General features: G+C 42.9%; 1 protein-coding gene across 14 annotated transcripts in view; it reads right to left on the bottom strand.

Moving 5' to 3' along the window:
* The window catches only part of LOC115088383 (eyes absent homolog 4-like), a 545124-nt gene that overhangs the window by 475355 nt on the left and 42908 nt on the right, over positions 1-26861 (bottom strand). For 13 of the 14 annotated variants that reach the window (XM_029596587.1, XM_029596586.1, XM_029596590.1 and 10 more), the window contains exon 2: positions 7180-7277. In XM_029596587.1, coding sequence (XP_029452447.1) covers positions 7180-7212 — 33 coding nt within the window. In that variant the 5' untranslated portion in view covers positions 7213-7277. Of the gene's footprint in view, positions 1-7179; positions 7280-26861 lie in introns of those variants that run through there. The other variant, XM_029596597.1, reaches the window with a different exon arrangement.

Genomic DNA, 26861 nt, shown 5'->3' with positions numbered 1-26861 from the left:
TTAGCAGACAACTGAAAAAATGGAGGGTTGGTAGAAATGTAGAGGGGAAGTGGGAAATAGAGAAGTAGGAGAAATACAAGAAAGGAGCGAGGGTTACAGCTATTCATGCACCCACAAATGTAGATATTCATTTGTCAAGTGTTAGACAGTTTGGGATACAGTGAATATGATTATGCATGCACCTTGTGGCTATTACTATCTGCTTAGAGCATTATTTTATGAGGAGATGGGCTACAAAACGAAATAAAGTAAAAGTAAGGTCAAATGAAGTCAGCGTTGGTTGAATATGAGCTTGTGCACTCACTGAGATCATCAGGGAAAGCCGGGCTTTGGATCTCTTGGTTCAGAGTCTCACTTGACAGAGATTCGTGGTCAGAGCAGTCCTACAGGATATTTGGCTTGGCAGAGGCTGTCATTATTCTGTTTACACTGTTTGTCTCTGCTTGTTTATTTTAATTGAATTTCAGATGTCCATCTGTATGCCATGTTCACAAGAGTGTTATTCACTAGGAAGCAAGGGTTTAGAATTGGTGGACTTATACATTTTCCAAATAAATCCAACTTTTTTAACCTCAACGTCTAGCAAAAATAAAGATCAGAAACATCTCAACACATCTGTGATTAGTCTTCGAGAGCTCTACTCACTTCATCAGGTCAACAAATAGGGTGCTCAGGATGATCATGTCCAAGGACACAAGTTAGTCAGTCCAGTCAGGGAGTCATTTTCAAACAGAGCTCATAGGTGCAAGCCATGCAGACACTTTTAATGCACAGACTCTACCCAAAGAGAAACTACCCATGCTCCTTCTTTTAGAAAATGAGTAAGTACAAAGCATGCATTGCTAAAAGTGTCTGTGTACTGTCCACCTCTTTGCAGGGGTAGCCTAGCAGGGGGCAAAACAGCAAACACATGGCTGAACGTCAATCCCCCAAAAGCATGCTACCTTCATTTCCAAAACTGAACACGCCCACCGGAAGACCTCTCTTTAATTGGGCTAAACGTGCTCACGCCATGGAATCTGTACCTACTTTTAGCCACATTCAAGGAGGGAAATTTTCAGTTAGGTCATTTAACCTGGGTAAACGTCTTTGAAAAATGCCCCCCACCACATCAAAGGTATCTCCTACAACTTGCTCATCAATTTTAATTTCTACATATTTATGTGAACCACACCATTTTACCAGCAACATTTACAACAGGTATGCCTGATATTTGCACTCTTGAAACATCTGCTGAAATTGACTAACATGGTACCAGACCACGGAAAGTGGCTTACAAGACATTTACAAGCCTATGAAGTACGCTTATAAGACAGAACGCTGCAAGAAACGCATATCTGTTACAATCTAAGGTTTCTCTGTAACTTAAAATGATCATGCATTCTGTTATAGAAACTGGTTGAGCAAGTCCAGTCCTCGGAAATCCCTGAAGGTCTGCAGTCAAACTCTTTTCTGTTACTACAAACTGAACAATAGAGAAGGTCAGAAGGAAGATGTGCAGTATTAAAGATCCGCAGCAGTTTTACCCAGTTCAAAAACCTGCACCGGCCTTATCAACAACAGGAACAACAAAAATTCCTCGTTATTTTCAAGAGGAACAACGTGACTGCCAAAGCTGTGCTAATTTTGCACCAAAGAGGACCTTTAGTCTGTTCCAATGAAAGCTGAAGAATATTTATACCCCATACTAGAAAACAGAATGATTTGGAGATCTTTGGTCCCATTAGGATTCTGTATTTCAGAAGCTGCTGAAAGCTAAAACAGAACAAACAGAAAGCGTTGCATTCTAGAAAGCCTCTGTCTACGTCCTGTGACCCTCCCTCACCAAACCTTCATTGGGAAGCTTGGGACGGTCTGCCACCCGAGCCTGCTCCTCTTTTTCAGTGTCAAGGACGAACAGACTGAGACCTACCAAAAGGCCAGGTCCTCTGAAAGGTCGGGATTCTGTAGGGACGAAAATGCTTGGAACTTCTGAGACTACCCCTCATAGAAAAGGGGCGCTGCAATGGCATCTTGTCCTCCGGTAACCGGGGAACTGGAGATTCGCCCCACTTACTGGCCAGCTTTTCTAACTCGCTCCCAAACAAGAGTTGGGCATTTTTGTAAGATTAGCCTTGGAGGCTGCATCAGCTGACCAATTCCGCAGCGCGCGCAAAAACGCCACCTGGCCTACCACGCAGCTCACAGAGAAAAGCCTACCACAGGGCCTAGCCAACCTGGGCCGCTCAACCTGCCAGGTTGCCCAGTTCCCCTACCCCAATGGGAGCGGGAACAAATTCGGGATGGTACGCCGAGCACAGAGATCAAAGGAAGGCCTAAAAACCCCTAACTGTCTCTGTAGGTAAAAGTTCTTTTTTTTTTTTTTTAAACTTCCCAGAGCTCAGCACTTACTGGCTGAGTTCAGAGACAGTCTCCAGCTGCGGAGGGAGAGGGCATCTGCCGTCACCGCCACGCTCAGCCTTCTTTACCCTCTGTCTTTCAGCTGTACAAGCAGCTAAGTCCACGCCAGAAACCGGCTACCGGACCAAGGCACAACTCTGATGGACCATGGAAATCACCTCAGGAATTCTCAACTGGGGGAAGGACCTTTAGGTATCACTGCAGAAAAGGGGGGGGGGGCTTTCTTTTCTTGAATTTAGAATTTCTCCTTTCAAAAAGCCAAAGCAATCTCCATAGGGAGATACACGTCCACTATCTGCTGGCGACGGAGAATACTGGCAGGCAGGGGTCACTGCAGGAGTATATATACAGTGACATCAGCTTGCTCTGTCTCCATCTGCTGGCAGCAGAGCATATCCCACGGGTCCTGAGTCCATCTGTCTACACATTAGGAAATATGCATTTAATAAAAACATAATTTCTCCTATTTGTCTTAAATGTATTACCTAGTAACTTCATTGCGTGACCCCTTAAGTCTGTGTATTTTTTGACAGAATAAAATCTTCTCTAGTGCAAAGCCTAAAAGTTAATTATTTGTTTGTAATTAAGGTCACTAGAACCCGAGATAGGGACTGACTGTAAATGTTTTTGAGAGAAATTCAGTAGAATTATGCATCAGTATTTCATATCTGTGTGCTAAAGCCGGCTGCAAACCACTGTTGCCTAATTGCACAAGAAACAGGAGTCAATGCAAGGAGTGCATTTAACATTTCAAATGATATTGTGTTTAAATGTTAATAAAAGATGTGTGCACATAAAAGTTTACATTTGGTGTAACTCATGTGAATTAGCACAGAGCACGTGCAAGGCAATCTGCTGGTCCTGCCATCCAAGGCAGAAGGAACCTACTCTGATACAACTGGAGACCACCTAGAATTTTTAGATAAGGTGGCTCAAAATGACTTTTAGATACATAAATAAATGCCTAAAAGTAATTATTTCTTTGTAATTAAGACTTAATATACTGTGAAGACTTTGGTTTGCCTTGTGCCAGTAAGGCAGAAAGATTTCTTCTGCTGTCAGCTACTGGAGCTTGGATTTTCCAGGGGACTCTCCAGCACGTGCAGGAGCAACCTCAGCATTTTCGGCTTCATATCAGCAGCAGAGTTGGGACACTGGTGGTTTGCAGTGCAAAGGACCTTACTGTGGTCTATACAGTATCAGAGCATTCCAGCACGTTTTGGAAACTGCAGTTTCATAGATTTATTTACACCAATGAGCAGGAGACATCATTTCGACAGCCGGTCTTATCCGCTGTCATTTACTATGTCCCCCGTAAAACTTTACAACATGCACTGGATTCTACTGTCGCCTGCTTATTTACTGCTGCCTTTCTTATTTGGAAACTACGATAATAAATATCTTAAAATGGGTTAAAATTCCTAAATGCACATCTGAAGAAAAGGCCTGTGAGATTTTAAAAACTCACGTAATATAATATATTTGTTCCTGGCCCTTTAAAAAGACACCAAAACCATTTCTCCAGGGCTGATACAGCTACTAATGCTTTACATTTAAAATTCACAATGCCATTTTTTTCCCAAAACACACAACTAGTGCATATATTGCATTTTCCAGAAACAGACATTTAGCTTTTTCTGCAGAGCCATACAGTCGTAGGAAGCATATTAAAAGGGGCCTGAACAAGTAAGTGGATTGGCACAGGAAGTCAATGCCTTTCACCTTTGCATTGCTGGTTCATATCCAACTCTGAAAGCTATCATGACAGTTAGCACTAACCGGCTGGCAACCTCTGCAGAGACGCCAAGGGCTGAATAGGCCTGGAGAGAGTCCTGTCCTCTCACTCTTAGAGTTCAGCACCGGTACAGGTTTGAGGTATTCAGGCCACGCTCAATGTTTTGCTTTTTTTTGTTAATCTGTCCTTTATTTTAGGGTCTATAACGGCCATCTTGTACTTATGAAGCAGTGGCATCAATCTCCCTACATCATTCCTCTTCTCAACATGTAAACGACACAAGGCGGGCACAGGGAATGGCTGGAGGGAATCATGGTGGGTGCAGGTTAACATCCCTTGCCACTTTGACTTCCTGTTGATTTGTTTACAATGTGTGAGTTACAAGAGGGTCCAAAGTTGACCTCCTGCATGCTGGGGTTGATTTTCCCTTTGGAGACTACAGGAGAAACGCTCTAGAGTGCAGCAAGGCTGCCTTTGGTGGAAATGAAAAATAGCAGCTTTGTAAAGTACGGGCCCCCTGTCAGGACCTTTTTGGGGTTCCCCCTCCACCTTTGCTTTTCAAAGCAAAGGAAGAATGACTGTTAGGCATTGAGAAGGTGATTTGGAATAGACTGCACGGTGGGTTACTTTAGCCCTCCTACATTGCACCAATTAACAAGCCGCATGGCTTCCCTTGGAAAATGAGCAGGCGCAAAGAGCATGCATCGAAAACGTCTGTATGTTTTGCACCCCCTATTTGTGTGACTGACCAAGACGGCACACAATGGCGCACATCCTTTGTTCCGCATGCAAATCCCTCCCCAGCTCCCCATCCGAACCCAACCTAAACATGTCCACAGAATGCCTCCTTCCAGCGCATGGAAAAATGCACACACCGTGGCCACCACACACCCTTATAGCCACTTCCGAGGGCAATTTTTCAGTCCAGCCATTTTACCCATGTAAATGCCTTTGAAAATCTCCCTCCTGACTGTAAGTTCTAACAGACTGCAATCCAGACGTACAGAACCGCAGCAATCCAATATGGGAAAAAAAAAGGCTGGAGATTGCACCCTAGATCAGTTCAACGAGCCACAAATATTAAACAGCAAAGCAGTCCGTGCTCCCGAGGAGGTGATATTCCCATGAAGCAAAGCCGCTCCGGCATCAGTGCCGGCTGAGCGGACTCTACGAGCATTGCCTTGACGAGGGATTCCCTTCCATCCTGCATCTTACTTTCAGACAAAGACAGACGCTCTTCCTCAATAATAATCCAACAAAGCCAAAGGGGCTCCAGCCGCATTCTACATATTGTGGACGCTGCTCGCTTCTTCTACAGGAAGTAATCATTTTTGTTTTAGACATTTCCAGGCCCAAAGTTAGGAGGCAAGCAACCGAACGTTAACGGGAAAGAACATGGCACAATCTAAACCCTTTTCAGATACAATTCTAAGGTAAAATGAAACACTTAATTGGCATCTCTGTTGAACATGTCTAGTTCAGGTGATTTGTTAGTTGGTCATTTGTAGTGTACCCCTCTCCTAAAATAAGAGAGACCCATCCTCGTCTTAATAACAGTTACTGCAAATGCACCAAAACATGCTCCCTTTCTAATATCTAAACAGGGCCGGTGCAACCTCCTCTCCTCCCCCAAATTACCAGGGTAAAAGGGCTTTTGTAAAATTGCCCACCCAAAAGCACAGTTCAAAGGGAAAGTGTTCTCGTACTTTCCCCCTGAGAACTGGCACTAAGTCCGCAGGCAACGTTACCCACAGACTTTGCATCAAAATGAACAGTTTTGAAAATTGCCCCTTACTTTTAAATATTAAACTTTGTTTCATGCATAATACAACTATGTTTCAGAAATCACATCATAGTGTCTACTGTGTCATCTGTGATATTTGGGGACAGAATGCAAAACCAAGAAATACATAAAATGTATAAATTACAAAAAATCCATACCACATTGGCTGAAGGTAGTCTCGAATGACTGGCTGAATGGGCCAAACAAGGATGATTTCCCTTACTGCTCACTATACAAAGATTTGCAAATTCTTTTGTCACCTCAGTAGCAGTGACAGAAAGTCCCTCCATTATGTGAAGTAACACAAAACTCTCCACAAATGTCACTCAGAACCTGTGTAACAAACCTGTCATACCAAAGCAGCACTAACTTCCAAAACTCAGACAGCAACAACCCCTCCGTATGAACAGGCACCTTGAGTAGAATTTGAAAAGGCAGGCTTAGAATGCAAAATTATTAGAAGCAAATCATCTCTTATTGGGAAACGAGAACAAGCTGGACAACTCAGAAACTACTCGCTAGCAGAATACATCACCTTGATCCCATACAGCACAAACCATCATCAAATACAGAATAAGTGACTGTAAACAAGAAACAAAAAGTGAACGGACACAGCAGAGCTAAGAAGAGCTAGTCTGCTCCGTAATCCAGTCCTCCCCTCCTCTCAAGGTTGGAGAAGATGGACGGGGGATGAATGCGAAGCAGACAGAACAAAGATGAATCATTTTGGAAAGGGTAGGAGAGGATGAGTGGGGAATCGAAGAGTGAGGAGAGAGGCTGGAGGATGCAAAGAGGTCAGATGTGGAGCAAGTGTCTATGTGCAAGAGAGGGGAATGGGGAAGAGGTGTGTGTGTGTGTGTGTGTGTGTGTGTGTGTGTGTGTGTGTGTGAGAGAGAGAGAGTGAGTGAGAGAGAGAGCACAATGGAGGAGCAGGCAGTGTGTGTATGAGAGAGAAAGGATCGGGTGAAAGGTGAGACAGCATGGTGGGGACAATCCTCTCTTCCTTGACTTTGGATTCTATTCCCAGGTCCTGGAACCTCTCTCTTGTTATAATCATTGCACTTTTTACATCCTTTTGAGCCTCAATCACTAGGCTTCTTTCCCCATACACAGAAGGGAAATCTTGGTGCATATGTTATCCAGCCAAACAACTTCCCAGTGCTACTGTAAGCGAGGCTGCAGGTAAAACAAAGAAACCGCCACGTTAAGGAACAGGCTGCTCGCATGTCCCTTGTGCACATTTAGTTGAAGGTAGTCTTACTGTTTGCTCATTTAGATCCTGGGAGTCATCCATGGAGGGTCCTCTGTTCTCGTTCCTTGATTATTTGGAAGTACCGCCTTCACCTTAAATTGCAAGCCCTGTATATTTAAAATGGGAAAGACAATAAAAAGAAAAAGCTTGATCAGTCTTTACATTTCACACCTGGGGCTTCAGCACCCACAATACTGAACCGCAGAAACTAATGAAATACGGCTTTAAACACAAGCGTACTGCTAATAACAGGAATATGCTTTTGAAAATAGTAATTATTGCTATCCATATGATTAAAGATATGTGCGGGGAGCGAAACCTGCGTCTACACTATTATACAGCAGCAGGGGACATTCAGCTGGAGCGCTCAGCTAGCTGACACATCACCCCTCGCCTGTGAAGGGAAATCTCTTCAGACTGCTAAAATTGTGTTTAATGGTTTGCAAAGAGGGATAGCAAAGTCGCTTTCAAACAAAGAACGCAGTGCAATATTGAAGCCTTGCGCCGGTAATTTTCTATCCTGCACTATACGACCCGGACCACGGACCATGTGGACACGGCCACGACGTTCCTCTCCCTGAGCTCTGACCGCCTCCTGCCTCCACCAGCCAATAGCAGGTCAGAGCTGCGCTGACATCAGCGAAACAAACCTCATGGCACAGAGTCGGGCAGTTTCTTCACTTTAACAAGCTAAGTAGCTACAAAAAATTAGAAAAAATTGAAAAAACCGCAATCATATTTAAAGATTGAAGAATTTATTTAAGGTTTTAAGAATTTCACCAAGATGGACTGACACACACAAAAAGATTAATGATAAAAATATGAATGACCAATGATTATACATTGAGTGGTAGTGAAAAAAACTACTTGCTATTCAGCACACTCACACATATCAAGGCTCCGTACAAAATTGCCTATATGAGGTCATTTATTATTAAAAATTATTATGCCATTTGAATATATGTAGAGGGAATAGAGGTATTCTGGTCATCCATTTGTTTATTGTTTCTACCACGGCTGAATCCTCGCAACAAAAAAAGATAGAGAAGTTCCGCTATCTGTAGTCTTTAAGTAATTACATTTTAAATTATGACAGAAAAACATTATCATTTAAAGTTGCAGAATTTCCCTAGAAATTAATGTAAGAGTGTCCCTTCCACATACACACCCCCTCATACAGGCTCCCTCACTCTCTCGCGCACACACACATCCCCTCATACAGGGCCCTCTCTCTTGCATACACACCCACACAATCTCCCTTTCTCTCTCACACATACATCCTCACACAGACTACCTATGTCTCTCATGCACCCCTTTACACAAGCTCTGTCTCACACATACTGAATCCCTTCACACAGGCTAGCACCCTCACATACACACGGCTCCCAATTTCTCTCACCCATACACACTCCTTCACATACAGGTTCCCTCTCTCTGAAACCCACACTTAAGCATCCCCCCCACACCCACCCTCTCTTACCTCCCATGCTCTCTTTCTCACACCTTCCTGCTCTCTCTCACCCTCCCCACCCCCCTCTTACCAACCATGCTCTCTGTCACCCTCCCCTCTCTCACACACACTTTCTCTCTCACCGGCATGGCACAGAACGCGCTCTGTTCGTGGTGAAGATGAAAGCCTCCGTGTGCCGCGCCCGGCGCGGCGCGCCCAGCCTTCATCTTCGCCACGAACGGAGCATGCACCATGGGACACGCTCCGTTCGCAGCATGCCGGGGTCTCCTCTGCTATTTTCTGCGCTGAATTTGGCAATTCTGTGCAGGGGGGGGGGGGAATTCTGCGCAAATTCTACGTTCCGCAGTAGCGCAGAATTCCCCCAGGAGTAAAACCTAGGGGCCTCATTTACTAAGCATTTTTCCCATAAACACAAAATGCAAGAAAACCTTTCGTAAATAAGCCCTTTAGTAAGTAAGTGCTGGGGATAGGGAAATACCTACAGTACCCGAATGTAATCCACTTTGAAAAGATGGACCCAAAAAACAAAGCGGAAGCCAATCCAATATGCTGGTAAGTGAAAAGACAAAGGAGATGGGTGAAAAAAGCTGCCTTTACTGAAGCTTGGGCAGAAGTTCTATGACAGAGATGTAATGACTGAGAAAACTGATTGAAATAAAAATGTCTTCAAAAATTCTGTAAATAAAATATAGTCCCCAAAATGCCATAACATATACCAAAGATAGCTGTTCACAACACAGTCAAAAAATGATTATACTTTAGATAAATAGAATTGTTGCTACTCACAACCTACTGATTTTATAGGTTGACTGCCAAATCAAGGTCCAGATTACTATATACATATATAGTATATATATTATACTATATATTATATAGTATAATATATATATATATATTTTTATTTTTTTTTAAGAACTATCACTATTGCCTTACAGCTAAGTATTGACATTATATTCAGTGAGGTTTATATGCTCATAAAGTTATTTGCAAAGAATTAAAAAAAATAAAAATAAAAATAGTAATCTAGACCTTCAACCAAAGAATACTGTATGAATGCCTCTTGTAAGTTCACTCCATAATACTTACACACATATTCTCATTTTGGGGTGTTTGAAGCAGCATTATTATAAAATAAACTGAAGGGACTCCTTTCGGTCCCCCATTAAAGTTAAGGTCCATACTACAGGGACAATAATGTTCTTTTCTGCCAGTTCTACAGCAATCCCTTTGAACCTTAAAGCACTTCCAAAATCTGAGACAATTTTCCATAGCATGCATCTCTTTTGGAAGGGAATTCCAAAGAGAAGGGTCTAAGTAAGAAAAACTATTTCTAGTTTCTATCTTGCAAGTCTGAAAACAATTGCTGCTAGCAGGTTACATTTTAAAAATAAAATGGCAAAAACCATTGAGCAAATAACAAATGAAACGATGAACACATAAGAAACAAATCAAAGCCTTAGTAATACTAAAAGAACTGTACTTAAAATAGCAAGTAGTAAAAACAAAGTAGGCTATTGGAAAGCTTATTAGAAGAAAAATGTTTTAACTTTCTTCCTAAAAACGAACACAAAGGGTCAGATCAATGTAAAATGGACTTTATCGAATCTTGCCCAACTCTGGCCGAGTTTCGTTCAAAGAGCTGCCTCAGGGGCTTAAAAGCCACTTGAATTGGCTTCAATAAACTCAGGGCTTCTCACACAACATAATCAGAGGAATGTTACTCAGCAGTTGGTGTCACTTGGATAAATTTTCAAATCGAGACACTTTTTAAAGCAGACTGCTTCAAATACTGCACTAACCATTGCTGAGCAGCGTATGGAAATGCAATATCATCATCACATTTGAAGCAGTCTGGGGATAGGGAAATATCTACAGAACCTGAATGTAATCCACTTGGAAGTGTCCCAAAAGGTGGATTATAAATAAAACTATTATTTATTATAAATAAAACTATTATTATTATTATTATTATTATTATTAATAATAATAATAAAAAGGGGCATGATGTTACTGTATAACTTTAGACCCAGTAAAATCCAAGCTGCTATACTCTGCCCATACTGTAATTGGCCCAACAGGCAATCCCGCATCTGTCAAATTGCAGTAGCCCAGATGACTTGTGATAAGCACACCCCCTTCCCCCCAAGTGCATTCCTGTAAAAGACATAGGAGTATAACTGAAATCTTGCTAAACTTAAACAGAATATTTTTCCAAGGGGCTTCTGCTTTTCACAAAACTGCCTACCTGATGGTTAAGGGCTACAAAATGTGCCCCTTGCCACGAATTGGGCAATTTTGGTGAAATTGCTGCAGGAGGCTGGGGGAGCCCTCTCGGAAGAGAAGCCCTGGTGGCGGTGCGATAGTGCCCCCACCCACTCCTACGGCAAAAAAAGGTGCAAGAGGGCAGGGGCCTAGCAGCTCCTCTGGTGTTTCCTCCGTACTCCCCTGCCGGGGGCCTGAGGGTCACGCCACATGCTTCAAGTGCGACCCTCAAACCCCAGCAAAGAGGGAGCACCAGAGGAGCCGCAAAGTCCCAGGCTTCCTCCACCTCTTTCACAACGGTAGCAGGTGAGTGAGAATTTCTTTTAGGTGGGGCAGAGAATGAAAGAACTGGGGATCGTGAGTGCGGGGGGGGGGGGGTGTGTGGATAGGCAGAGGTGAGTGAATAAACCTGGGGGTCACTGTGGGGGAAGGAAAGGAGAAGTGAATGAACCAGAGATCACTGTGCGTGGGGAAAGGGATGGAGGGAGTGAATGAACCAGGGGGAGAGAAGAAGGGAATGAATGAACCAGGTTAAGTGGGGGGAGGGAACAAATCAAGGATTGTGAGGGGTGTGGGAGGGAACCAGAGAAAGTGAGGGGTTCAGGGTAGGGAGAGCGTGAATCAGGATTTGTGAGGAAGGAAGTGAATGAGGGAGAGTGAAGGGCTGAAAGGGGTTTTGGAAGAAGATATAAGGAAAACAGAGGATGGGAGGGTGATCTGGAGGGGCCTGTGGCTTCCTTCTTTCTTCACCCCATTCCAATCTTTCCTCCCACCCCCATCCCTGCTCCTCCCGTTTTTCTGCTCCTCATTTCAGTCTTCCCTTCTCTTCCATCCCAATACTCCTTTTCTTCCCTTTGCATCTTCTCTGCTCTCCCCATCACCTTCTCCTCATTCCAATTCCTTATCCTCTCTGAATCCCCCTCCTCTCCTTTCCTTCTGTCTCTGTGCTCCTCCATCCTTTATCCATCAACCTCTAACCTTCTTCATTTTCCACTTCTGTGATCTCTTCCTATTCCCAGATCCCTTCCACTCCTTGCTCCCAGCACCAGACACCAAGATTCCTTTTCCTCTAACAAAGAACCAAATAAATTACTTGGATACAGAGGCCTAGATGAAAGTAATTCTTATTTATTAATTTTGCTTGACATATCGGTGGCACGCCATCCCATTTATCACGAATCCTGGCTCCTAAGACTCCAAGAAATTGGGCTGATTCAACACTGGCGTGGTTTAAATCTTATCTTACCAAGAGATCTTTTAATGTGAAATTAGGAAGGACAGAGTCTGATGTAGTTAATCTCTCCACTGGAGTTCTTCAGGGTTCCTCCCTATCCCCCACGCTTTTTAACAGCTATATGGCTCCACTTTGCAGATTTTTGGCAGACTTAGGACTAGTTCATTTTTTGTATGCTGATGATGTGCAGATTCTGCTACCAAAGACTCACTACAATCAACCCTGAAATTATGGGAAATATATTTTACATCTATAAAACAATTGCTTACCCACATCTCATTATCATTAAACAACTCCAAAACCGAAATTCTCTTTATTTGCAACAAAGTCACAGAAAGGATCGTAATGGATATTAGTCTTAGCCCTCCTTCTTACAATATCAGATATGAAGTTAGGGACCTTGGTTGCATTTTGGATACAGAGCTGAATATAAAAGCTTCGATAAAAGCCATAACTAAGGATGGTTTTTATAAACTACAAATTTTAAAAAAGCTTAAACCGCTGCTTCATGGCAACGACATCCATACTGTCCTGCAGGCTCTTCTTTTATCTAAATTTGATTATTGTAATGCCCTCTTATTGGGCCTTCCCGTTTCAACGATCCACCCATTACAGCTGCTACAAAACGCAGCAGCACGCCTTCTAACCAACACTAGGAAATATTATCACGTCACTCCGATTTTGATAGATCTACATTGGTTGCCAATACAATTCCGGATTCAATATAAATGTCTGCCTTTAATTCACAAATCAGTTTATGGCAATAATGTAGAATGGCTGAATGCGTCCCTTCACATCCATACCCCCCAACATAACATAAGGTCTTTAGGAAAAGCTGTGTTATCAATACCATCACCAAAATTAGCCCATTTGAATTCAGTCAGGGAGAGAGCCTTATCATTGGCAGGACCAGCACTTTGGAATTCGCTCCCCCTCAATATTCGGCTCGAGGCAAACATACACACATTCAAACAACTCTTGAAGACGTGGCTATTTGAACAGGCATATACCCAATCTAGCTAATCCCAGATTATAGATAGTCTTCCTTTTTATTATTTTTACTTTTTACTTTGCAACCATGGAATTAGTCTATGGTAGTGCTTATTTTATTCTGATCTGTTTTTAGTCTGTTTAATATCATTGTAACTCGTAACTGTAAGATTGTTTATTTTGCTTGTCTTATATTTTACTTTGGGGCAATGTTTACTTTGGTTTTAATTTTGTTTTATTTGATTTTAATGTTTTGAAGAACTATTTTAGGAATTATTTTATGATCATAGTTTATAGTACTGTAAATCGACATGAAAACATGAATGTTCGGTATATAAAAATGGCAAAATAAATAAGTAAATAAATAAATTACAGAAACACACAAAAAACTATTTTAAATTGCAAATATATGCAAATTTGCCCCACAATTGTTGCAGAATTTGCCAACTCTTCCTGCAGAATCTTTAAGAATCTGCCACAGGAAACCAAGGGCTCTGTCTATAATGTCTGGATGTTTTAGTAATTTGAGTATTTCTTCCACATTCAGGCACAACTACAAAAACTATGACCACCTCCGCTAGAAAGGTCCCACTAGAATTATCTCTGCTTTGCAATTTATTTATTTTATTTAAAAGTGTTTGTATACCATCTTTACAAACAGTGTTTAATCAAAACGGTTTACATAACTAAATAAAAAAACAAATGTAAATAAAGATTTAAATTTAAAAGAACATAAAGATTATCAAATTATAAAAGCTCAAAATTACAAAAATATATAATAAAAATAAAAATCTAAAACAATGAATAGTTTACATAAAAAATTAATCAATATATAATAATGTTGTGCCCTGTGTGATGGAGAAGTAGTTATGTTATTTAGTGTGTGATATATGGAAAGCAGATTGAAATAAATGTGTTTTTAGGGATTTTTTGAAGTGTTTGGAGTTGGATATGGATCTTAAAGAGTCTGGTAATGCGTTCCATAAGATTGGTCCAATGACAGAGAATGATCTTTTTCTGGTGATGTCAAGACGGGCTTGCCCTAGAATATCCTTCTAGGGCAAGCAGAGATAACAAGACTGACCACAGAAGGAAAATACACAGAGCTGCTCTTTTTTCCCCGTCTCCTGGCATCTCTGAAGTGACTGACAAAGCATGGGAGAGTTTCTTATTTTGGACCCATGCCATCAGGTCCATGACCGGGGTACTCCCGCCAAAGAAAAATAGGCTTATGGATCTCCATCTTTACCTCCCATTCCCCTTGGGCCAGAGCTGCTCCGTAACGCTGCCTGCACATTCAGATGTCCTGCAATGTCAATTGCCGACAGGATGATCAGATTCTGTTCCACAATCCTTCTGCCACCTTCTCTCTTCAAAGTGTTTATTGTTCTGACATTGTCCGATATGATAATATGAAGACACCCTGGAGCAACCTCCGGCCTGCTCCCATCCTCGCTCAATCAGAAATAAATAATTACATAACACGGGTGCTTGGAAGGACAGAGGCCTCAGCTATTATTCGCATGTAGTACCCAAGCCAAACAACATAATATACATGTATTTAAGTAGCCATCCCTCAACCAGCCCTGGCAGCTTAGCCACCACAACTAGCAAGCTAAGACTACTCCAGGCGCTCGACCTGCAGGCGTGTTTGACCTCAGGCGCAGCAAGGAGTCAAACATTCGCAGGGCAGAATCCAGCTCCAAAACCAATCACATCCACCAGAGGCTCCAAATACTACTCATTTTCCTTATCACTCAGGTACTCCACCAGCTGCGACAAGAACCGAAACCACAGAAGCAAGAAAAGCAACAACCACGAGTAATCAGCGCAACAGAACCATAAAAAACAGGGGGGGGGGGGGGGGCGGGTGGGAGGAGGAGAGATCCCAGCCTATTAATATAAGCTATCAGGGGTGGAGCTTCCTTTTACAAAAAAAAAGCATGTGTACTGCTAGCCAATGACAGCCTGCTATGGCTCAATATCTTGGCAACCCACGGGGATTTTGAAATTTGGCAACCCTCCCGTTCACCTGCTCTGCCCTCTACCTCGTTAGGGAGGGGTGAGAGACAAGGGCAGGTCTTCCCAGCTAGCCAGGGGGTCCACATTATCATTGGTAGCCCAGGGTAAGCCACTCCATTCTCATATACTTATGATTAATACGATCTCGAAAAACTGTCAAGGTCAAGAACACCCATTCATGCATTAGATCTTGTGTTGTGAAAACCAAAGCCCCCGAGGTGGACGCAGCACCACACAGATATACAGAAAAGAAAGTCCCTGTTCCATCAAGCTTACAATCTAGTGAACACAGACAGACAGACAGACAGACAGACCAGAGTGTTTGTTGAAGGGAAGGTTTAATTGAAGAAAGAGACCACTATACCCAACTGGGTAAATCTATGAGTATTTGAACCTGTGCCCCAAAACAATCTATATAAGCAAACCAGGAAATAGGGTGAAGGGAGGTTAGGGTGAACTAGCAGAGAGTAATCTTTTTCTATCTTATCTGAAAAGCAGATAATTAGTTCTAAATTGAAGCTTTATTGACCACAAAGGTTTATTCCAACAAAAGTGTCCCCAGATTGTTTAAAACTGCTAATACTAAAGCAAATCAGTTAAGTTTAACGCACATATCTCAGCTTCGCTTGTTCACTTATCTTTTGCTATGTGTGTTTGGATTTAGCAAAAGTACATGCATCAAAAAAAATCATAGCGTGAATGACTGAAACACATACAAAACTCTGCCGAATGCATATATATTTTGTTTAGAAAATCAGTCAACTTTATTTACTAACCTTAATACATGCGAATTGGAATTCGGACCGTACCTTTTATTCAGAGACCCACAAGAAGCAACTGCTGTTTGTGGAAACAACGGAGGCAATATTAACATATCTGGCGTGTGCTTAACGTTGACACCCTACTGGCCAGACTCAGGAAGCCCATGTGCCAGGCTTTGAAGGAAGCCGTGATAGCCGGCACTACAAAAGGACCATCACAGTAATGGCAGGCCTGGGGGTGGGGCAGGCTTACTAAGGGAGAGAAATGGCACTTACAAAGGAAGCTTTATGCTACTGTAGGGCAATAAAGGCCAGTTCCGACCGGGTTTCCAAATCGAAGCGGAAGCAGGAGGAAGCTGACAGGACTCCAAGATAAAAGTAACAATTACTGCTGGTATGACAATGATTAGGAAGGGCTTTAGCATTTTTGGGATTCAAACCTGTATTGACGAGTGCGCAGATTCCTAGAAAATGAATTGTAAGATAAGAATTTTTCCAAGCCAATATTAAAAAAAATATATATAACTGCAGAATGAGAAAAAAAATATGGGGAGCAGTATTAATATTTAAAGCGCTTTGTCCAGCTAAGGTCAGAATCTGCAGGTTATACAAATGACGATGGTTTGACCACCCCTGATATAGAAGGCTAGCCCATCTCCTGCACAAGAGGAGAAGACTGCCAGCCAATGCAGGGAAGCCCAAGTCTGCTGCGTTGGAGTGAGAAAGTATTAAAAAGGAAATAAAGAGGTAGGGATTGGGAGAGATGCAAAGGGGAGAAATAGAGGGGGGAGGGGAGTTGCAGATGAACCATTCCAACTAGGTGTATAGCAAAAAAAATAATTGTTGATGGGTGGGGGAGGGATGTATATGGGATCAGACGTATTTACAGTTACAATTGTCAGCTTGAAACACTTGAAAGTCTCCCCTTCTCAAAATGTCTGTTCACCACCACCAATAACACTCTAGGAAGAGAAATGAAGACTCAAAATTAGACATTTTATTACCTAGACTATGAGTATTTGCAGACATAGTATATCCGATATGGTTCCCTTCCCTGCCTTCACTCTGTATATGCCCATATTGACTCATCATATCCTTCCGGGTTTTTACACCTGCCACCTCCTCATCTAGTTACGGTATGATCTGAACTGTTCACTTAGTACTATGCTGTTCCTTTTAGACAGATCCCATCATTGGTATCCCTCCAGTTAGATCCCCAGTCCCCAGGAAATCTAACCCCTTTTCCCTGCACCAACTCTCCAGCCATGCACTGAAGTGCCTGCTGTGATGCGGCTTGTTTTCCCCCTTTCCATACACAGGTAGAACTTCAGAAAGCAACACTATTCTTGACAACTGCCCAAGACTCTTCCCTATTTCCTGAATTCTCATTGCACTTAGAGATGTGCATTCGTTTAAAACAAATAAGGCCAATTTGTTTCATCTGGGGGGCCCAGAACCGAAGCAGGAGCTCCCCAAATAAAACAAAGCTTATTCGTTCAATTCATTTTAAACTAATACATGGGCCTAGGGCCAAAACGGGGCCTCACCTAGGGCATAGGCCGAGGCCCAAAGCAGGGGCTGCAGCAACAGGCCCGAAGGCAATGCCAGGATCTCAGCAGAAGCCAGGGTTAACGCAGGGGCCTCAGCCAAGACACTCAAAAAATGTTTTTAAAATGACCTGATCTGTTAAGTTTCCAATGAAGGCCAGTTCCGGATACCTGGGTATTTGACCTACACCAAGGCCTGGGTGTCAGGAATCAGCCTCCGGGTCAAGTCACAGCATCAGGCCTTGGCACGGGCTCCAGCCTAGGCCGAGGCCCAGATGTCATGGCCAGGCCTCTGGGCCAGGCCTCAGCATTGGGCCTGGGTCCCATCCAAAGCCCTGGCCTCTGGGTCAAACTGCGGCATCAAGCCTGGGTCTGGGTCAAGGCCTTGGCGTTAAGATTCAACCTCTAGGCTGGATCTGGGATCCAGACTAGGCCAAAGTCTTGGCGCTGGGTAGGCCAAGGCAGAGGTCGTGGTGACCTACCATGGCCTCAACCTACGCAAAGCTGAGGCTTGGGACGGGGCCTACGCTGCACCAACAGTTCCCCATTTTTCCAGGTAGGTGGCCCCATTTTCATTTTTGGTTCTTTTTTATGTTTGATTCATTTTTTTCTCATGAATGAAATGAATCAAACATTCCACCAACTGAAATTCATGGGGAATAAACCTCCCGAAAACAGAATTTTCCCCCTGCACAACCCACTGAAATATTTCCCATACAGTTCACTTGTCTCCATGTGGACTATGACATCAATCTCACTTCTTCATTTCTCTACACCAGTAATCCTGAGAATGTGGTTTGTACCTCTGTTAGCTGTGAATCCATGTAGGAACTGGGTTGTGGTATAACTTGGGGAATGGGTCACTGACATACAGCCTTTACCTTAACCCATCTATAATCAAACTGCACTTCATTTTTTGAATTCTCTGGGACAGTAGGGAAAGGCCCCTTTATTTATGTCAATTCTCTTTGAGCTAAGCATTTCCTATATATATGAGTTCTAATTCCTGAATGCATAATCAAAAAAATGCACATACAAAGCATTCAGTAACTTTTAACTCTTTTTGAATTAATGTGTTTTATCTGCAGCTGGTATTTCCTTTATAAACATAAGGACTTTCATACCACCCCTATATAAGGTATTTAAGACAACCTTATTGCCCAGGGTGAAATATAATCATCAGTTCAAATCACCAATATTTTTAAAGTAATTTGGATTTTTGCAGGTTTGTTTTGCTTTTTTTTTAATTATTGCAAATAAAACTTTGGAACTACTTTCCTTGGAATCCAACTGCCACACTGGCAAAAATATTTGTCATCCTCTAGTCCAAAGAGGTAGAAAGGGCAACACCACAGCCTTCAAAAAGTCTCTCTATAAACAGTTGCCCCACAGTTATTGCACTGTACCATTCCCAATGTTTCAGAAAAATGGGTGCTGGGGACAATAATGCTAGCCAACATTTAACCCAGATGGACAGTATGGAACAAAAAACACTGCAAAGTTAAACACCTTACTTTGAAAATAAAGCATAAATATGCTCTGACCAATTAGAAGCAAAGTAGCTTGAAGCTATTTGGAAGGTAACAAGGCAATTGCAGGTAAGCCTAACCTTGTATCTGGAATGCAATGACAAGGTATTCCTAATAAAACTTTCAACATTATTGCCTTCCTTTGGCTCTTATCTTTAAAGCCGCTAACTGATCTAGTGTTTTTTTGGCTACCAAGCTATGAAAATTAATATGGTTCTCAGAGCGAATATATGCAAATATTCCTAATGAATGTTCATTCTGGACATCCTGAAAACCAACATTGCAGGCCTCATGGACCACTGCTGTGCACTTCCGTTTTAAAATGTTTATAAAGTGGGTAAACCAATAATGCAGTAATGTTGGGTTCCATATTAGGTGCTACAACCCAAGAAAGAGATCTAGACGTCATAGTGGATAACACATTGAAATCGTCGGTTCACTGTGCTGCGGCAGTCAAAAAAGCAAACAGAATGTTGGGAATTATTAGAAAGGGAATGGTGAACAAAACGGAAAATGTCATAATACCTCTGTATCGCTCCATGGTGAGACCGAACCTTGAATACTGTGTACAATTCTGGTCGCCGCATCTCAAAAAAGATATAATTGCTATGGAGAAGGTACAGAGAAGGGCTACCAAAATGATAAGGGGAATGGAACAGCTCCCCTATGAGGAAAGACTAAAGAGGTTAGGACTTTTCAGCTTGGAGAAGAGACGGCTGAGGGGGGATATGATAGAGGTGTTTAAAATCATGAGAGGTCTAGAACGGGTGGATGTGAATCGGTTATTTACTCTTTCGGATAATAGAAGGACTAGGGGGCACTCCATGAAGTTAGCATGGGGCACATTTAAAACTAATCGGAGAAAGTTCTTTTTTAAACGCACAATCAGACTCTGGAATTTGTTGCCAGAGGATGTGGTTAGTGCAGTTAGTATAGCTGTGTTTAAAAAAGGATTGGATAAGTTCTTGGAGGAGAAGTCCATTACCTGCTATTAATTAAGTTGGCTTAGAAAATAGCCACTGCTATTATTAGCAACGGTAACATGGAATAGACTTAGTTTTTGGGTACTTGCCGGATTCTTATGGCCTGGATTGGCCACTGTTGGAAACAGGATGCTGGGCTTGATGGACCCTTGGTCTGACCCAGTATGGCATATTCTTATGTTCTTATGTTCCCCTGCTTGATCTACATTTCCACCAAAATAGTGGGTTTAAAGTTGAACAAAGCTCCTGTAGTGCTGTATTTGTTTTAAATCTGAATTTTCCATCAATAAGCAGGGCTGAATTCGCCATGACATGCAGGTGATGTCACCTGCTGGCACCAAACAGACTTCTCTTTCCAGGTTATTAGAGCTTTTGTTGGACAGAGCAAGTTTGGGAATTCGCAGACTGGTGTTGCCTTGTGAACTCCTCCCAGTCTTTTTTTCATTCAACCAACAGCACGGACGTGAAACTCTTTCTCTCTCTCTCTCCCCCCCCCCTCTCTAATTTTTTTCGTCTAACTATATTTTTTTCTATCTAAAACTTACCTCACTGCTTCAGCAACCCCCAAACAGCGCTTTTCGGTGCTTCCTCTCAAAATAAAAAAGAGAAAGCAAGCAGGAAAGAAGATTTCTTTCTCACAATGTCAGGAAAGAAGAAAGCCAGAGTAAGTGGGTTTAAAGACTATACTTGCAGCAGAAGCATCTCCATTACAGATGGACATGAGCTTTGCTACGTTTGCTTGCGTCCTGACAATCAACCAAGCCAACTGTTACAACTGTGGATGGATGTCCCTCTATATGCAGAAAGCAAAGGCCTACAAGATGGAAGCTCGGAGAAGCCATAGATTATGTTTTCATGAGATGACACTGTCTTCTAATCAACTGACTTTTCATCATCACCGTTTGGTATTTCATCAATATGATGGCATCCAATGTTCTTTTCATTTGAGAAATCAATGACTCGATCATACTTCCTTGAAAAGTGTCATCTTCATTTTCTAGAGTTTCAGCTCCTTTTCTTGACTCAAGAAACATTGAATCTCTGCTAAGAACATAAGAAATTGCCATACTAGGTCAGACCAAGGGTCCATCAAGCCCAGCATCCTGTTTCCAACAGAGGCCAAACCAGGCCACAAGAACCTGGCAATTACCCAAATACTAAGAAGATCCCATGCAACTGATGCAATTAATAGCAGTGGCTATTCCCTTAGGGGTAGATTTTCAAAAAACGCGGATAGGCGTACTTTTGCTGGAGCATCAGGCGCAAGCAAAAGTACGCTGGATTTTAGTAGATACGCGCGGAGCCGCGCGTATCCACTAAAATCCTGGATCGGCGCACGCAAGGCTATGAATTCTGTATAGCCGGCGCGCGCCGAGCCACGCAGCCTACCCCCGTTCCCTCCAAGGCCGCTCCGAAATCGGAGCGGCCTTGGAGGGAATCCTCTAACGCCCTCCCCTCACCTTCCCCTCCCTTTCTCTACCTAACCCACCCGCCCGGCCCTGTCTACACCCCCCCCCCTTACCATTCTCCGGGGATTTACGCCTCCCGGAGGGAGAAGTAAATCCCCGTGCGCCAGCGGGCCTCCTGCGTGCCGGGCCGCGACCTGGGGGCGGGTACGGAGGGCGCAGCCACGCCCCCGGACCGCCCCGGGCCGTAGCCATGCCCCCGTACCCGCCCCCAAAACGCTGCCGACACGCCCCCCGAAACGCCGCGACGACCGGGCCCGCCCCCGACACGCCCCCCTCGGAGAACCCCGGGACTTACGCAAGTCCCAGGGCTCTGCGCGCGCCGGTAGGCCTATGTAAAATAGGCTCACCGGCGAGCAGGGCTTTGAAAATCCGCCCCTAAGTCAACTTGATTAATAGCAGTTAATGGACTTCTCCTCCAAGAACTTATCCAATCCTTTTTTGAACAGAGCTACACTAACTGCATTAACCACATCCTCTAGCAACAAATTCCAGAGCTTTATTGTGCGTTGAGTGAAAAAGAATTTTCTCTGATTAGTCTTAAATGTGTTACTTGCTAACTTCATGGAATGCCCCCTAGTCCTTCTATTATTCGAAAGTGTAAATAACCGATTCACATCTACTCGTTCAAAACTTCTCATGATCTTAAAGACCTCTATCATATCCCCCCTCAGCCGTCTCTTCTCCAAGCTGAACAGCCCTAATCTCTTCAGCCTTTCCTCATAGGGGAGCTGTTCTATCCTCTAGTCAGAATCTTCTTCACTTTGAGATCTTACAAGCAGTATCTTTTCCTGTTTTCACACTAACCAACAAAGGTTTTAGGTTTGCACTTAGCAACTAAATTCTACTGATGTTGCTTGCGAATTCAGGTGTAAATGAAACATCCAAACACGCGCAAGTTATAAAATCGGGGGTCGGCGCGTGCAAGGGGGTGCACCGCGGGCTTCCCCCGTTCCCCCTAACCTAACCTTCCCGCCTTTTCTCCTAAACTTTCCCCCCCCCCTGCCCTACTCTAACCCCCCAAATTTTTATCTCACCTTTTTCGCCTGCCTGGAGGCAGGTGCAGGTTTCGCACACTGGCACCCTGCCGGCACGCGATCCTCCAACACAGCGGCAAATGGCCGCTCTGTCGGAGGCCTCTGGCCCCGCCCCCAGACTGCCACACCCCATCCACACCCCATTCCCGCCCTGCCCCTTTTTGCAAGCCCCGGGACTTAGATGCGTCTCGGGGCTTTACGCGCATCGCCGGGCCCGGCACGTGTAAGGGGATTTACGTGCGTAGAGCATTTATTTTATTCTTTTCTATACCGACGTTCATGAAGCATATCACATCGCATCGGTTCACATCGAACAGGGGTAATAACAATTTTTACATTAGTAGATAAGAAGTGAGATAAGATAAGTTACAATGAACGAGCGTTACTAGAACTTGGTTGACGGAATAGAAAGAGAGCAGGGGAGACCTGGGGGGGGGGGGGGGAGGAGGGAAGAGCTAGGGGGGGAGAGGACAGTCGAATAATATTTAGTATAGCTTACATAACAAATGTAACAGATGTAACAGCTTTAGCAAAATACATATTATATGGCAAATATAATATTAAGCATCATGTGACCCTTGATTAGAATATTATAGCATATCACAATACAATTGATATTTAGGCTTAGGTAAGGCATACACAATACATATTATATGGCAAATAAATATTAAGCATCATGTGACCCTTGATGAAAGTTTCTTGGTGCTATACACCAACAGAGGGCAGTTCCAATGAAGCCGGAAGCAGGAGGAAGCTGCTCGGGGAGATGGGAGGGTGGGATAAATTAATGGTTCCCAAACTGTAGTCTGCACATACTAGTTAAGTCCCAAAAAGATTTCACAGAACAAAGCAACACTGTCTTCACACAGCAAAAAGAAAATCAAAAGCCTAATGCAGGACGTAGATAGCAGAGTGTAGATTTTTCTTCAGTGTACAGATTCGCACTGAGAGCAGTAAAACTGGAAAGAGAAAATTCATGTCATGGTTCTGAAGTCAGTTTATTCTACAAAGGAGGTCCTGCCATTTTGGTGATTGCTTGTACTGCAACATTTGGAAACTAATAGTTTAAGCTGTGAATAGGTCATCACTAAAAGAAGATAGAGATACAATGAAATGAATGTATTCTCATACTTGGGCAGGTAATTTTTAAAGTCAGCATTAAATCTGATATACTATTAAAGCCTTATACTGTAGCTTTCCAAACACACATATCACTGGTATTGTACGTGAGGTGAAAAGCTCCAAGATTTACTCTTGGTGTACCTTAAGGAGATAAAAATAGCCTAGGCCTGATTCAAACCTAAAATTTTCTACTGTACAGAGAGTTCTTCTAAAGTGGAATGAACCCATATGCCATAGAAAACTAGGCTCCAAGGATTCTGGATTAGCATGCACTGTAGTTTAAGTCGCACGATGTCCATATTTTCTATCTGAATACATGTAACATAATTTACATGAAAAACTGAATAAAAAACAGGAAATACCTGAGGCTTTTGGGTACAGTTTCTATTCCTAAGGGCTAGCAAAGAGAGATTTAGTTAACATATTTGATCAGTTTGGGGGATCTGGACACCTTTCAGCCTCTTCAGCATTGTCCTATCTGTCAAAAAAATGTGTACAGGGCCTTCAGCGTTTCCTGTTCTTTATCTTTTAAAATCTTTCCTGTTGGTGCATGCAATCTGGCAAAGTCAAACCTTAATTGAAAAAGAAATAGCTTAAATGCTACTGAGTTTTGTTGTGCTGAAAACCATGGAGATCCTAGCCAAAAATACTGAATAGAAGTAGTTGTGCAATGGAAAAATCATACTGTTATCTATTACTTGAAATTCAGAAGGTCACTGCAGCCTTTTAAGGAATAAGAATGCCCTGAAGATACTGCGCCTGATTTCTAGGCCTTCTACCTGACCTACCTCTTAACACCTATGTGGTGCATATTCTGAAAATGCTATGAATAGTCAATAACTGAATCAACTGAGTTCCAGAAATACCATAAGCGAGCACATATCAGACTGGACTGAGGCTTCCTCCATGTAAACCAAAGTTTTCCTATTTTGTTATAGCTTTTTCTCTTAACTTTGTTGCATCATCAACAAAATCAGAAACCTCCCTTAAGCAACTGTATTCCCAAATTATTCTACAAATTTGCTTAATGGATTCTTCCAAATTAAACGGTAATGCACTTTTTTTTTCCTTATTCCTCTGGGGCTATTAAATTGTTTGCTCTACAAATATGGTACCTATTTTGTGCAAGGAACTTGCACAGTATTTCCACGATAAAATAACCAAACTCACTACACAATTTCCTACCACCACAACACCCAAAGCTCCCCCTAAAATCTCCAACGCCAACCTTAACACCTTTGAGACCACTGCCTCCACAGAAATAGAAGCAATTCTCAAGAAAATGAGACCATCCTTACATCCATCAGACACTATTCCCACCAAATCCCTCCTGTCAATCCCCAACGTAATAGCACAGCCCACAGCTAATATCATCAACAGATCCATCACCCTTGGAAATGTGCCTACTCTCCTTAAACAAGCCATCGTCAAACTGATACTCAAAAAACCCAATCTGGACACAGCTGATCTGGCCAACTACCGCCCCATATCCAACTTACCTTTCATAGCAAAAGTCCTCAAAAAACCTGTAAACCGACAACTAATTAATTACCTAGAACTCCACCACCTTCTCTTCACATCTCAACACGGCTTTCGTAAACATTGTAGCATGGAGACACTGTTGACCACCCTTACTGATTACCTACTTAAAGGCCTAGATAAAGGACAATCATACATTCTGGCCATACTCGACATTTCATCAGCCTTCGATACTATTAGCCATAACATTCTAATCGAACAGCTCACTGAAATTGGCATCTCTGGTATGCCACTGCTCTGGTTCAAATCCTTCCTAAGCAATAGAAAATACAAAGTCAAAATAGGTACCAGTGAATCCAAGGTGATCAACATAACAGGCTTTTATATACCGGAGTTCATGTACTAGTACATACCACTTCGGTTTACACAGAACCAATATTGGAAAATTACATCAAACAAGTGGGTATAAAATAACAAGGCTAACTTTGTAGGAACTTAGAACTTGAGGTAAAGGAGAGAACAGGACCAAGTGGTAACAGATCAATGTAAATAGCTAAATAATAAATACAAATTCTTACAATGAATACAAATGCTTACAGATTACAGTCTTCAAAATCTAAGTTTACATCTTCAGAATAATGTTTAAATCTACAAGAACTAACGGTTACATCTTCAAGGTTTGTAGAACATATACCTACTACCCCTCTGCCACCTCCTCTCAGAGCGTAGTCTCCCGCACTTCTTATATGCAGATGATGTGCAAATAATTATTCCCATTAATGACTCCCTACCCAAAGCCCTTAATACCTGGGAATTTGTCCTCTCTGCTATTAACAATCTCCTTACCAAACTCCATTTAGCCCTTAACACTAATAAAACAGAACTCATGATTATTACTCCCCAACACAACACTATTAATCATACCCCCTCCAGCACTCTACCATCCATCACCACATTCTCTCAACACATATATGACCTAGGCGTCACTCTGGACACCCAACTCAATTAAAAAAATTTATCAACACCACACTAAAAGAATGTTATTTCAAGCTCCACACACTAAAAAAACTAAAACCCCTACTGCATCTCAATGACTTCTATTATTCTTTCCAAAATTGACTACTCTAACAGTAGGGATGTGCAGAGGGACGCCATACGTTGCATTCGGGATACATATTCATCATGGGGCAGATACGTTGCATTCGTCCATATGGCGCCCCAATACGGTTATATGTCTTAATCTATTCGTTACCCAGCTAAAATTAAATTTACTCCAACCCCCCACCTTCCTGACCCCCCCAAGACTTACCAAAACTCCCTGGTGGTCCAGCGGGGGGGGGGTCCAGGTACCATACCCGGACCCCCACAAGACTTGCCAAAAGTCCAGCGGGGGTCCGGGAGCGACCTCCTGCACTCGGGCCGTATTGCCAGTATTCAAAATGGCGCCGGCGCTACCTTTGCCCTTACTATGTCACAAAGGTAGCGCTGACATCATTTTGAATACTGGCAATACGGCCCGAGTGCAGGAGGTCGCTCCCAGACCCCCGCTGGACTTTTGGCAAGTCTTGTGGGGGTCATGAGGCCCCCCCAAGATGGCCAAAAGTCCCTGGGGGTCCAGCGGGGGTCCGGGAGCGATTTCCTGCACTTGTGATGTCGGATGCCAGGAATCAAAATGGTGCCGATAGCCTTGCCCTTACTATGTCACAGGGGCTACCGGTGCCATTGGTCAGCCCCTGTCACATAGTAGGAGCACAAGATGGCACCGATGGCCATGTGACAGGGGCTGAC

Source organism: Rhinatrema bivittatum, chromosome 3 (assembly GCF_901001135.1).
Source record: "Rhinatrema bivittatum chromosome 3, aRhiBiv1.1, whole genome shotgun sequence".
In the NCBI taxonomy this organism is placed as follows: domain Eukaryota; kingdom Metazoa; phylum Chordata; class Amphibia; order Gymnophiona; family Rhinatrematidae; genus Rhinatrema; species Rhinatrema bivittatum.
The sequence above is the reverse complement of the archived record's forward strand: the minus strand, read 5'-3'. Positions and strand labels throughout refer to the sequence as shown.